The sequence below is a fragment of the Camelus bactrianus genome, chromosome 10 (genome assembly GCF_048773025.1).
Source record: "Camelus bactrianus isolate YW-2024 breed Bactrian camel chromosome 10, ASM4877302v1, whole genome shotgun sequence".
Taxonomy (NCBI): Eukaryota; Metazoa; Chordata; class Mammalia; order Artiodactyla; family Camelidae; genus Camelus; species Camelus bactrianus.
The window spans coordinates 63004626-63018550 of record NC_133548.1 but is presented as its reverse complement, the minus strand read 5'-3'; the positions used below and the strand labels follow the sequence as shown (position 1 = coordinate 63018550).

Sequence of the window (13925 nt, the reverse complement as noted above, 5' to 3'; positions counted from 1 at the left end):
GATATCTTTCCATTACTTTAAGTCATCTTTAATTTCCTTAGTGAGTGTAAGTCTTTCACTTCCTTGGTCAGATTTATTCCTCAGTATTTTTTCATATGCAGTTTTAAAAGGGATTGTTTCTTTACTTTCCTTTTCTGATATTTCACTGTTAGTGTAAAGAAATGCAACTGATTTCTGTATGTTAATCTTGTATCCTGCTACTTTGCCAAATTCTTTTATCAGCTCTAGTAGTTTTTGTGTGGAGCCTTTAGGGTTTTCTATGTATAGTATCACATCATCTGCATATAATGACAGTTTTACCTCTTCTCTTCCAATTTAGATCCCTTTTATTTCTTTTTCTTGTGTAGTTGCTGTGGCTTGAACTTCCAATACTATATTGAATAGAAGTTGTGAGAATGGGCATCCTTGTCTTGTTCCAGATTTTAGCAGGAAGGCTTTCAACTTTTCACTGTTGAGTATTATGCTGGCTGTGGGTTTGTCATAAATAGCTTTTATTATGTTGAGATATATTCCCTCTATACCAACTTCGGTTGGAGTTTTTACCGTAAATGGATGTTGAATTTTGTCAAATGTTTTTTTCTGCATCTATTGAGATTGTCATGTGGTTTTTGTCCTTTTCTCTTGTTGATGTGGTGTGTCACATTGATTGATTTGCATATGTTGAACCATCCTTGTGTTCCTGGGATGAACCCAACTTGATCATGGTATATAATCTTCATTATGTGTTGCTGGATTCTGTTTGCTAATATTTTGTTGAGGATTTTGCATCTATGTTCATCAATGATATTGGCCTATAGTTTTCTTACTTGGTAGTGTCTTTGTCTGGCTTTGGTATCAGGATGGTGGTAGGTTCACAGAATGAGTTTGAGAGTATTACCTCTTCTTCAGCCTTTTGGAAGAGTTTGAAAGGATTGATGTGAGCTCTTCTTTGATGTTTGATTGAATTCCCCAGTGAAGCCATTTGGTCCTGGACTTCTGTTTGCAGGGAGGTTTTTAATTACTGATTCTGTTTCACTTCTAGTGATTGGTCTGTTCAAATGATCTATTTCTTCTTGACTTAGTTTTGGTGGACTGTATATTTCCAGAAACTTTTCCATTTCTTCCAGGTTGTCTAATTTATTGCCATATAGTTGTTCATAGTATTCTCTTATGATTATTTTATATTTCTGTGATGTTGGTTGTAATTTTTCCACTTTCATTTCTTTTTTATTTTATTTTTTTAATGAGTTATAGTCAGTTTACAATGTTGTGTCAATTTCTGGCTTACAGCACAGTTTTTCAGTCATACATGAATATATGTATATTTGTTGTCATATTCTTCCATTTTCATTTCTTATTTTGTTTATTTGTGTCCTCTCTCTTTTTTTCTTGGTGAGCCTGGCCAGAGATTTGTCAATTTTGTTTACTCTTTTAAAAAACCAGCTCTTGGTTTGATTGATTTTTTTTCTAATTTTTTAAATCTCTATTTTATTTATTTCCTCTTTGATCTTTATTTTTCTTTCCTTCTGCTGACGTTAGGTTTTGTTTGTTCTTCTTTTTCTAATTCTTTTAGGTGTTTGGGTTTTTTGGTTTTTTTTTTTGAGATTGTTCTTGTTTTTTGTGGAAGGTCTGTATCTCTATGAACTTCCCTCTTAGGACTGCTTTTGTTGCATCCCATAGATTTTGTGTGGTTGTGTTTTCATTGTCATTTGTGTCAAAGTATTTTTTTAATTTCTTCTTTGATTTCATTGTTGACCTGTTTGTGTATACTCTAAAATGTTATAGTGGTAATTTCTAAGTGGCAAGGTAATTTTAATTTCAAAATTGTTGCTTATCTATATATTTCCTGATTTTCTACAATGATGAAATATTATTTAATTTTAAAAAGAATTTTAAAAATTGGGTGTCTATATGAAAAGCACTGGTAGAGTTGTTAAGATACAGGTTTCCTTAATCTGTCTTTCCTTTATTTCATAGGTGATGGGGACCTCTGGAAGGTTTCTTGCTATGCATATTTTATCCACCTCAGAAATAAATAAAATAGTTACTATTCCTATCTTATGTAGTAGTTTACAGATCTTGGTGGCAACATTATGTTATTTTTTAAAAAAGGAATGGTTTCCACTTTCTTTTATTTTATCCATTGCCAAAATATAAATAAGTGGTTTCCTTTATTTTGCTATTCTAAAAGTAATGCAAATTTATTACTTTCTTCTTATTTTTACATTTTCCAGAGAAAGACAGAAAAAAGTACTCATGCTCTCATTGTCTGTATATATCCTTGCTAACTTACTTTTTTTAAACTTACATTTTGATATATTTCCTTTCTTTCGTTTCTATTTAACTTTTTAAAACATCATTGCAGTCATACTGTGATTGTCCAGCTTTTTCCTACTCAGCAGTTGATACACTTTACCTGTTTTATTCAAACTTCAAAACCATAATTTAATGTCAGTGTCATAGTTTATAAAATGGATGTGCTATAGTTAATTTAGCAATTTCCTGATTGTTGCACATGTAAGTTGTTTCCAAATTTTCAACATACAGAATGTTTCAATTAACATCTTTCTGCAGAAATCCTTTTCTTCATATACTAGATTTTCAGAAGTGGAATTACTAGGTGAAAAGGATAAACATTTCAATACAAATTGCTAACCAATACATATTGCTAAACACAAAGATTTCAATACATATTGCTAAATGAATGTGATTGTTCTGTATTCTAACTATAGCTGGAAATTTAGGTTGATTTTCGGTTAGGAAATTGAGGTTAAAACAATTGTCTAGGCAATATCAGAGAGCATACAAGCATTGTCTAAGACTGTTCCAATTATGCACTGTTAATATATACATATGGTGATTGATGTATGGTTTATAATATTGAATGAAGGTAGTGTTTCTTATTCATCTATATTCTTCCATTTGTAAATAGAAATAATTTTGTCTAGGTAGTTTTCTGTCCATAGCTTAAGAGTGTTTTATTTTATAAGGCATTGTTAATTCTTTTTTTAAATTGAAGTCTGGTTGCTGTACAATATTATATAAGTTATAGGTGTACAGTATAGTGGCTCAATTTTTAAAGGTTATACTCCATTTATAGTTATTATAAAATATTGGCTATACTTCCCTTGTTATAGCTTATTTTATACCTAATCTTTGTATATGTCTTAATCCCATACCCTTATAATGCCTCTCCCACCTTCCTTCTCCCTACTGGTAATCACTAGTCTGTCCCCTGAATCTGTGGGTCTGCTTCTTTTTTGTTACATTAACTAGTTTGTTGTATTTTTTAGATTCCACATACGTCATACAGTATTTGTCTTTCTCTGTCAGACTTATTTCACTTAGCATAATGTCCTCCAAGTCCAGCCATGTTGGTGCAAATGGCAAAATTTCTTTCTTTTTTATGACTGAGCAGTATTCCGTTGTGCAATCTGCAGAGTAAATGCAATCTCTATCAAAATACCAAATGCATTTTGCGTAGAACTAGAACAAATAATTTTTAAATTTGTATGGAAATACAAAAGACCCCAAATAGCCAAAACAATTTTGAGAATGAAGAACAGAGCTGGAGAAATCATGCTTCCTGACTTCAGACTATTCTACAGAGCTCCAGCAGGACTTCCTTAAAAAGGCTAAATAATAGTTCATTGTATGTATATACTCCATTTTCTTTGTCCATTCATTTGTTGATAGACATTTAGGTTGTTTCCAAATCTTGGCTATTGTGAAAAGTGCTGCAGTGAACAGGGGCATGCTGGTATCTCTTCAACTTCCTGATTTCAGTTCTTTTGGATAAATGCCCAGAAGTAGGATTGCTGGGTCACATTCTAGTTCTGTTTTTAATTGTTTGAGGAATCTCCATACTGTTTTCCATAGTGGCTGTGACATTTTGCCTTCCTGCCAGCTGTGTACAAGGGTTCCAGTCCATCCTCACCAACACTTTTTGCCTTTTGTTTTTTGATAATGGCCATCCATGAAGTGCTACTTTATTGTGGTTTTGATTTGCATTTCCCTGATGGTTAGTGATGTTGAACATCTTTTCATACATCTATTGGCCATTTGTATGTCTTCTTTGGAGAAATGTCTGTTCAAATCTTTTGCCAATTTATTAATCAGATTATTAGATTTTTTCCTCTTGAGTTGTAGGAGTTCCTTATATGTTTTGGAAATTAGCCCCTTACTAGATATATAGTTCACAAATATGTCCTCTCACTCTGTAGGTTGGCTTTTCACTGTTTCCTTTGCTGTGCCGTAGCTTTTACTTGGACATAGTCGCTCTTACTTGTTTTTGCTTTTGTTGCTTGTGCTTTTTGTGTCATATCCATGAAATCATTGCTAAAACCAATGTCTGAAACATTCCCCCTATGTTTTCTTGTAGGAGTTTCATAGTTTCAAGTTTTATATACAGCTTTTAAGCCATTTGAATTGATTTTTGTGTATGGTATAGAGTAAAGATCCAGTTTCGTTCTTTTATAAAGTGAAAATCCAGTTTTCCCAGCACCATTTGTCGAAGAGACTGCCTTTTCCCCATCATGTATTCTTGGCTCCTTGTCAAAGATCAGTTGGTCATATATGCATAGGTTGATTTCTGGGCTTTCCATTCTGTTCCATTGGTCTACATGTCTGTCTTTATGCCAGCATAATACTGTTTTAATTACAAAAGACCCTAAATAGCCAAAACAATTTTGAAAAAGAAGAACAAAGCTGATCGTACTTCCTGATTTCAAAATATATTACAAAGCTAAAGAATCTTCCAACATCTTAAAGCATAACTTTACTCTTATGAAAAAATTCTGTGCTGAGTTTCAGTTAGCAGTGGGTTAATGGCAGCTGCCTGAATGCTGATCTCTCCACATGTCCTCCCCGAAAATCTGTTAGGAGCACAAGTAAACACATTCATGAGATTAATCTTTTAACATTAGTAGGAGACCAAGGATACCACAAACTTCAAATAGTCTATAAATAGAAAAATAAATAGCAAACTTCAAACAGAGTTCCTGTTCTTGCTTCAAGCCTGGAGAGTGGAAGAGGGGTCTTTAAAATCTCTGTGGAAAAGAGGAGGAGGAAGCAGGAGGCTTGGAAGAAGCACAGTGAAAATCTCCCTAGAAAAAGAAAGTCTAAACAGAGGTCAGGTCTAGGAGTTGGTAATTCACAGCCCTGAGTACAGGGAAGGAATTTGAACATTAGCAGGAATAGAGGGGGCAGCCTTGGCAAAACATTGCTTCTGGAGGAGAAAGAGATTAAAAAAAAAAAAAAGCAGTGGAGATGCCCTTCAGATACCTGGAAGTAAAGAGAAAAAAGGAAGTAATGGTGGGGGGTGGAGTACTGAAGAAATGGAATCCTGAAGAAATGGACGAAGACCAGAAGACATGCCAGTAACCCTTCATAACTCAACATCACCCATTAAATAAACTGACCTTCATTGTGCTGACAGAAGGAAATAGTCTCAAACTAGGATCCCTGTCCATGAAATGCCCAGCAATAGGAGAAATCATAAATAAAGAAGAAATTACCAGGTGTCCAAGAGAAAATATATTGAAATAAAAAATTAAGTCATTGAATTTCAAAGAAGAATTTAAATGAGGTAAAGAAAGACATTTAAAGGGTCCTAGAGAAAGTGACTGAAATGGAAGACAGGTAAGATCCAACATGTAATTGGAGCCTCTAGAAAAGAAAAACAAAATATTTGAACCAAATCATTTAAAGATGTACTCTAAGAACATTTTCCAGAAATAAGAGAAAACCTGAATCTACAGATCCAAAAGGCCCACTGTGTCCTTTTTGACTCGGAGTGCTTAATCCCAAGACTTACCAGTAAGATCATTAGACTTTCAAAACAAGGGAAAATTCCTCAGGACCTCAAGCAAAAAGAACAAATTCCATAATGGCTGAGAAAATGAGTGGGACACCAGACTTCTCAAGAGGAGCATACAAAGTGAGGTGAGAGTGGAGCAGCATTGTCAAGAAACCCAAGGACAGAAAGTGTGAGCCAGGGACGTTATGTCTAGCTGTCCTTCATATCAAGGCTATAGAGAAATAGCTTAAAACATGTAAAAACTCAGGGAATACTGTGTGCATGAGCCCTTCCTGAGGGATCTGCTGGAGCGGTGCTTCTCAGAGAGTAGTACCCAGACCAGCAGCATCGGAATCACCTGGGAACCTGTTAAAAATGTGTGTCCTCAGATCCATCTCAGACCTGCTCAGTCAGAAGCTTTGGGCTGGAGTCTATCAAGCTGTGTTTAAGCAAGCCCTACCAGTCATTCTGGTGCACATTCTCCAGGAGCATGACCTTCTTCCAGCCAAGAGACAATTGAGGAGACTTCAACAGAGGACTGAGAGCAAGCATTTACTATATTGATTGTAGCTATAAGTGCTAGGCAAGGGTGGGGACATGATTGGAATAACAGCATGTAAAGCGTTATATGTGTTGCCAAAGTAGAAAGAATACAACTGAAAAATGGGAGAATAAGACACAGAAAGGCTGAAGCAGAATAAGACCATTAATTGTTGTAAGGGTGGAAGTCAGAGGAGCCCATTTAAAACTGACAAACAAGATAGTAAAAGAGTAAGGGAAAAAAAGAGGAATAAAAGCATCATAAAAGATAAAACGGCAAAGGTAAGTAGTAGAATAACTCAGTTAAATGCAACACATGATCCTGCACAGAAACAAATTACTAAGAGAACTTTATCGGTACAGTTGATGACATTGGAAAATAAAATGCAGATTAAACAAAAATATTGGTCAATATTAAGTCAGATGAATTTGATAACTGTAATGTGAATATTCTCGTTTTTAGGGAATACATGCTATCAATAGAGTAAATTGGCATGATGTGTGTAACCCACTCTCAAATAGTTTATAAAAAGTGACGTACATTTGAGAGAGAAAAAGCAAACATGGCAAAATGTTAAAATTTGGTGAAAGTGTAAAGGATGCTTAGGAGGTTTTTGGTATTATCCTTGCAAATTGAATGTAAATTTGAAATTATTCCAAAATAAAAAGTTTTAAAAAGTCATATGTCAGTCAGTCATTCCCAACTAAATCATTTAGGTTATTCCAGTTCCCTGTTACACAGGTTTGTTGTATGTATTTGAATGGAACAAATTTTCACTTTTTTAAAAATATCCCGTACTTCAGACGTTGCTAATACATATCTGTCATCTCAATAAATTTGAATTTAGTGAATTTTACTAGAACAGGGCAATAATGACTGGTATTGTCTTTCTCCCTGGAAGGAGAAAAATCATGCTAAAAATTGCTGGATATAAGAACAAATTTTGATAACTAAAAATTTAAAGATTTTGAGGGTTTATAATTTTCTTAAAGTATTTAAAATATGATTGCCATTTATGTATTCAGTATAACTTGAAGCTAACAAGAGATGAAAATTTGTCTCTTCACATTTTCACCCCATAATTGTCACCATTTACTATAAACCTCATGTAGACAAGGCAGAAAACATTTTGCTCTGAATACTTGTTTATGCTTTTCACTCTGCACTGCTTAGTCCAAGCAAAATATCCAGCAAATAAGTCTAGTTGTTTCTTTTTAAACATACTGAAACTCAAGAGTATTAATGTGAATTAACTTAGGATGGAAATAGTAAAGATGAGTGCAAATAATATGTCCTGTTATTAAAAAATTAATTTATACCAGTTTTAACCCAATTTTTAAAATGATAGTGAAGCACTTTGTTTTTCTTTTTAAAGATATGGATGTAATGAGGCCCTTAATAAATGAGCAGAATTTCGATGGGACATCAGACGAGGAAGATGAGCAAGAACTCCTGCCTGTTCAGAAGCATTACCAGCTTGATGATCAAGGGGGCATTTCGTAAGTGTTAGGGTGTATGTGCTGTTTTCTCTTTTCATTCAGTATATGTCTTGTACTCATCTTCTATAGGCATGGCACTTAACTAGATGCTACAGAAGACATAAAGATGGATAAGACAGAGCCCCCACCCTCAAGGCATTTATAGTCTATTTGGGAAGGAAGAAACACATTTAAATTACAGAGCAGTGTGTAGGAATTGCTACAGTGATGGTACATATCAAATGCTGGGGATCTTGAAAGAAGGGAGCTTGACTGAGAGGAATAGAAATTTTAAGAGATGTGGCTTCTGAAACGGTTGGGTAGTAAACACTTCTTTATGTTAAGTGAATGATATGAAACAAAGGCATGGTCTCAGGGAAGCAGTGGAACATTTTTTAAACCTTTTTTTAAATTATTATTTTATCATCATTAATACATTTAAGTTATTATTCTAATAGTAATTTAACAGTTAAGCAAAGTAGCATTTTAATTGATCAGAATAGTATAACCTAGGAAAAAATTTTAAGCAAGATTTTTCTGTTTCGTAAGTTGAAAATTTGCGCTGTTTTTCCCAGTTTGCTCTTTCTTAATCAAGAGACCTCCTTCAAATGCCTCTTAGAAACTTTTCTCAGGTGAAATCCCTTGGGAGTTCACGACGTCTGAAAGTTAATTAGTATTTATCTTCCTGATGATAGACATAGTTTTAGAGTAGTTTTTAGAAATTTCAATTAACTTCCTCTGAGGTTGATCATGATATTTCAAACATGTTTAAAATCATGATTACATTGATAGTGCAATAAATTGCTATCTTACCAGCCTCGCTGCATATGATCTTCAGTGTTGTTCTGAATATCATAGCAGCAGAGAATCTTACGAGAAAGTTACCTTTTCTTTATTACTTTAATATGTTCAAAAGTACTTTTATGTAATCTCCATAATAACCCTCTGTATTCCTCTTTTAAGTAGCAAAGATAGGACTTGAACCAAATATGACTTCTGGCCCATTCAACTTATGGTTGAATGGAGATGTTATTTGATTCAGTGCCTTAGATTAATTTTCAGTTCCCTTCTAATGCTAGACCCATGATCATGTGATTTTTAGTAGCTTTTATTCTAAAATACTTAAATCTTATAACTTTTACTTTACAGGTTTGTACAGACTCTGATGCATCTCCTTAAAGGAAATATTGGAACTGGCCTTTTAGGACTTCCACTGGCAATAAAAAATGCAGGCATAGTGGTAAGACTTGTCTTTGTAATGTCTTTGTGATTAAAATACAGGTATCACTCTTAATTTGCAGCAAAAATTACAAGTTAACATCTGGCCTAGTCAAATATAAGCTGCTCAGGTGACAATTAGATAATCATTTAGCTATTGTATTGATAAAATTATGTGAACTATGATAATAATATCTAACAAAATGAGAATTAATTGCTCTTTTTATTTCTCCTTAATTGCTTGTTTATAATACTTGACAGAAAGATCCTAAAGCAGTATTTGATTTTTCCAGATATGATTGTATCTTATTTCTTTTTGCATTTTCAGGAATTTAAGCAATATAGTCATATCAACAAATATATTTATAGAGCAGATTTTTTATATTGGTGAAATTTTATAGTTTTTTAGGTTCCAAATAATATAGGTAGTTTTCAGATTTAAAGAATAATGGTTAAGAAAAGGAATATCAATATATTTTGAAAACAGATATTCAAAATATTGTTAGAGCCAATTATTTTAATTATAGAGAATTGTGGTGGGGGAGAATTCACTTATGAAGTAATGAAATTACATTTAACTTTTTTTTTTAACTGACCAGTTTTCTAAAGAACAGTTTTAACTATCATCTTTCTCTGCATTTTACTTTGTCCAGCCTAATTTCCAGAAACTTAAAAATTTCTGATTATAAAAATAAACTTTGGCAGTATTTTGTCTCAGATATCCAGGTATTTTAATTTTAGTAAATAAACACTTGAAATTTTTTACATGCCACTTTTTCACATACTTATTTTCTAGGCAGTGTTTCTCACACATAGTAAGTGTTCAGCAAGCAATCTATAAAAGTAGATTGCCCACAATCCCAGATGATACAGTGCTTTCAGTCATTTAGATAAGAATTCATGGTTGCGTATAATTGTAATGGTGGGACACTGACAGTCACAGACTTGCCACCTGATGTTAAATATGATGTTGTATTCCATCCTACTTTGCATGTCTATACTCTACATTCATAGGTTTGGACAGCCAAGTTGATAAGATGGAATCATACGTCGTTTTAAATATTACTAAATTCTTTGTGTGTCAGATGTATTAATTTTCCTTTATGCAAATGACTAATCATTTTGTGTAGCAAATATTTATTCATTGTAAATTAGTAGTCAGTTGTCTCATCGTTTATAAGGTAACTGAATTTTTATTAAACTTAAATATTTAAATCGTATAAAATTTTTCCCCCTACAGCTTGGACCGATCAGCCTTGTGTTTATAGGAATTATTTCTGTTCACTGTATGCACATTTTGGTACGTTGCAGTCACTTTCTATGTCAGAGGTAAATGTGGATTCATTAAGTCTAATTTATTTTAAAGCTGTGTATTTATTGAAAGCATCAGATAGTCTTATATTTCTATTGTGCTTTATAACTAGAAATTGTATTTCCTATAATCTGTTACATAGACAAATCTCAGATAATGAATATGGAGACAGGTAGCAGTTCATATGATTTAAATCTGATCAGAATACATCTACTTCTTTTAAAATTAGTGAAATAGAATGTTTTTTTAATTTAGAGTAAATGAAAAAAATCAGGAAAGACATATGGGAAAAATGGGGGCAGAAGTACTACTTTTACTTAAAGAACAATGATCTTCAGTTTGTCGGTAATTTAGTTTGGGGTGTAATGCCGTTGGGGCTTTTTGCTGATGTGTGGGTTGGTAGATAGTCAATAAAATAATACTCTTTTTTCTTTAGTTTTTGTATCATGAAATGATTCTGTTGGACAATGGACCAACTTTTAAAAAATAAATATCTATTCTGGTAAACTAATATTCTAATCTTACCTCTTTTTTGTTGTTGTTAAATGTTCTTAAAACTTTAGGCAAGTCATTTATGATCTTTAAATAATAATATATACTTGAAAAAAATGAGAGAGACCGTGGCTATGTTGATGATTAAATAAGGTAATTTATGTGACAGTATATTGTAAAGCCTTATATAGATGTATTAAATAATGCTATTCTAAGAATGGAATAATGCAGGCATGAACAGTATAGTTGATGTTTTCAGGTAATTTGAAATATTTAAATCAGTGAAACACAAATATTTACGTTACATGAATTCTACAAATACATAAACTTTAACAGTGGATAAAAACTAACACATTGGTAAAAAGGATATATACAAATTTCGAATTTCACAAGATAACTTTAGGAGTATGCAGATCTTGAAATTTTGAAAACTCTGTCTGCGTATAGCCCATTTATTTGATGTTCTTTTCAAGGGATAGATTTATAGACCAATCAAAAAATATTTTTTTCATCTGCATGTATGTCATTAAATTTCAGGTTTAAAAAGTCAACATTAGGTTATAGTGACACTGTGAGTTTTGCTATGGAAGTAAGTCCTTGGAGTTGTCTTCAGAAGCAGGCAGCCTGGGGACGGTAAGTAGTTGCTATGTTATTAATACCTGGTTATTGAAGTTACATGAATTTTTAAGTATTTTACTCTGACAAGATACATTAATAGAAGTATGTTATAGTTGGGGGGAAACAATCTTTAGAGTTAGACGTACTTGGGTTCAAATCCCAACTCTACCAGTGTACAAATGTATGACCTAGGTCAAAGCACTTTTTATTTTGTTCTAGTGTTTTCACTATCAAGTAAGTTTATAGTAATATTTACTTCACAGTGGTTTAAATACAATAATATTTATAAAGTACCTAGCTAACTTGTGATATAATCATGTTTAAATAATTTTTAGGTAAAGGAAAAAAGCAAGAAAAATGTTATGTGTTTCAAATAAAATTGTGGTGTTTAGCTATATGCTCCTAAGACATCTGAAGTATGTATTTTAGCATAGTCTTGTTTTTATTACCACGTTGTTTAAATGGAACTGTTACTGTGGACATGGCTAGTCAAAATCAGGCGAATGCAGGACCGGAAAATAAGCATAGACAATCCACAGCGCACTCACTGTGGTACATATGATATGTGGTAGAAATTAAAAGAAGAAAAGAACAGTGTTAGTATAGTAGGTTAGGGTTAAATATGGCCTTTCTGGGGATTTTGGGGAAGTTTTATGAGCTGCTTAGAACTCCCAGTGTGTTGTGTAGGAGAAGGAAGAAGACAGAGCCTAATGCCCTAGGGATTTGCTTCCTACTCTGTCTTCATTCTTCTTTTGCCCCAGTCTACGGGTAGCTTTGTCTGCTTTTTCTGTCAACAAGAATGGCTTTCAGAGAGAAGTGGCTGGGATGATTGTTGCTAAGGATACTAAAATCCAAGGTGGATGAAGAGACTTTAAGGGAATATTTAAATGTAATTCATCAGAGAGAAGAAACTTGAATTCATTTCAAGGTACCAAGGTTACTTACACAATGAGATCCCTGAAGAACCATGGAGAACTAGTGAGTAATGGCAAGAATGAAGACAGGCAAGGGCCCTTCCAATTTCGAATGGGAGGAGATTTTTAGACTAGATTGCTTGACAGCTTGACATTAACGGTCAAACAAGAGACGTAATGAATTAGTAAGTGCCTGCTATTGTAGTCACTCCCTGTTCCCAGAACAGCAGGGAGATATGGGCTGTATATTAATAGCATGTCAGCAGACTTACAACTTGATTATAATCACACCCAAATAATGCTAATTTGACCGGTGATTTCCTTTCCCCTCTCCCATACACTATTTTATGTGGCTGGAATTTTCTAGAGTACCTCAAAAAATATGAACAGAGCTAAGCTACTGGAGAGGTCCCTGGTGATATGATTTAGGGCCTTACCCCCAGACCTCTCCCTTTCCATAGCCTTATTGGTGATTTGGATAGCAGATAATATGCCCTTCAGATTTGCAAATGACAGGAAGCTGGGAGGGCTGGGTAGGACACTGGATTGATCTGAAAAAGATCTTGAGAAGTAGGAGAAATGGGCTTAATCTAAACAATGAAATATTTTCATGACATCACTTTATAGACAGATATGCTTAAACTGTTGAATTTCAGAAATAAATGATGGAGAAATTTTCGCCTTTTAACTTATGTAAAGCCCTTTGGCTCAATAATAATTCTAGCAATAGATCATAAATACAGAAATAGTAGAAAGTAAATACTTTACGCCTATGTCTTATTTTAAGGAAGTAAACAGAATATATACTCTTATAAGATGTTTTAAAACAGTTCAAAGGAGAAAAAAATACACTGACATCTCAGCGGCTCGTTTATTAATACTTGTTTGTGGGGCTCTCTTTCCAGGAGTGTGGTTGACTTTTTTCTGGTGATAACACAGCTGGGATTCTGTAGTGTTTATATTGTCTTCTTAGCTGAAAATGTGAAACAGGTAAGTATTCTCTCCAGTTTTTGAAATCATTTTCTTCCAGTGCCATAGTGTGGCATCATATTTCCTCTGAAAATGTGTTCCTTTCATAGATCATTTATCTTTCTAGATTTTCATTTAGTCTTCGTTTTTGCAAGTTGAATTTCTGCTATTATTGCAGATTTTGCTTTTCTTGCTCTTACGTGAGTAATGCTTGTTCTTTCAGATCAAAACAGGCATAATTTACTGATACGGATGTTTTGGTAGCATATTTTTTACATTGATGTCTTATAAAGAAATATATAAGACTTTAGCTAGCAGCCTAAAAAGTGAAGTTAAAAAGCGGGCATTACTAAAATCCAATAATTATTGCTATTGTCCGAAAAGACACTATGTCCTGAAATGTACGGTGTTCTGTAATTCTCTCCATATTGTAAAGGTTTGTGTTTTAAGAGGAGGTAGTTTGCAGTCTTGGTAGAGACTGTCATTTTGAACAAACATGCAAAGCACTGAAATAAAAAAGCTCCCCCCTCAGAACAATGCCAAAGAAAATTTCTTTATGTGCTTTAAGTGGCAGTTGGCCTGCTTTTATTATTCCTACAGTTCCCCA

The 13925-nt window shown here is 33.5% G+C and overlaps 1 protein-coding gene across 3 annotated transcripts in view; it reads left to right on the top strand.

Annotated features, from left to right (window-relative positions):
- The window catches only part of SLC36A4 (solute carrier family 36 member 4), a 46073-nt gene that overhangs the window by 5179 nt on the left and 26969 nt on the right, over nucleotides 1-13925 (top strand). For 2 of the 3 annotated variants that reach the window (XM_074372845.1, XM_074372846.1), the window contains exons 2-6: nucleotides 7693-7816; nucleotides 8945-9035; nucleotides 10254-10342; nucleotides 11355-11450; nucleotides 13255-13339. In XM_074372845.1, coding sequence (XP_074228946.1) covers nucleotides 7693-7816; nucleotides 8945-9035; nucleotides 10254-10342; nucleotides 11355-11450; nucleotides 13255-13339 — 485 coding nt within the window. Of the gene's footprint in view, nucleotides 1-7692; nucleotides 7817-8944; nucleotides 9036-10253; nucleotides 10343-11354; nucleotides 11451-13254; nucleotides 13340-13925 lie in introns of those variants that run through there. The other variant, XM_045508979.2, reaches the window with a different exon arrangement.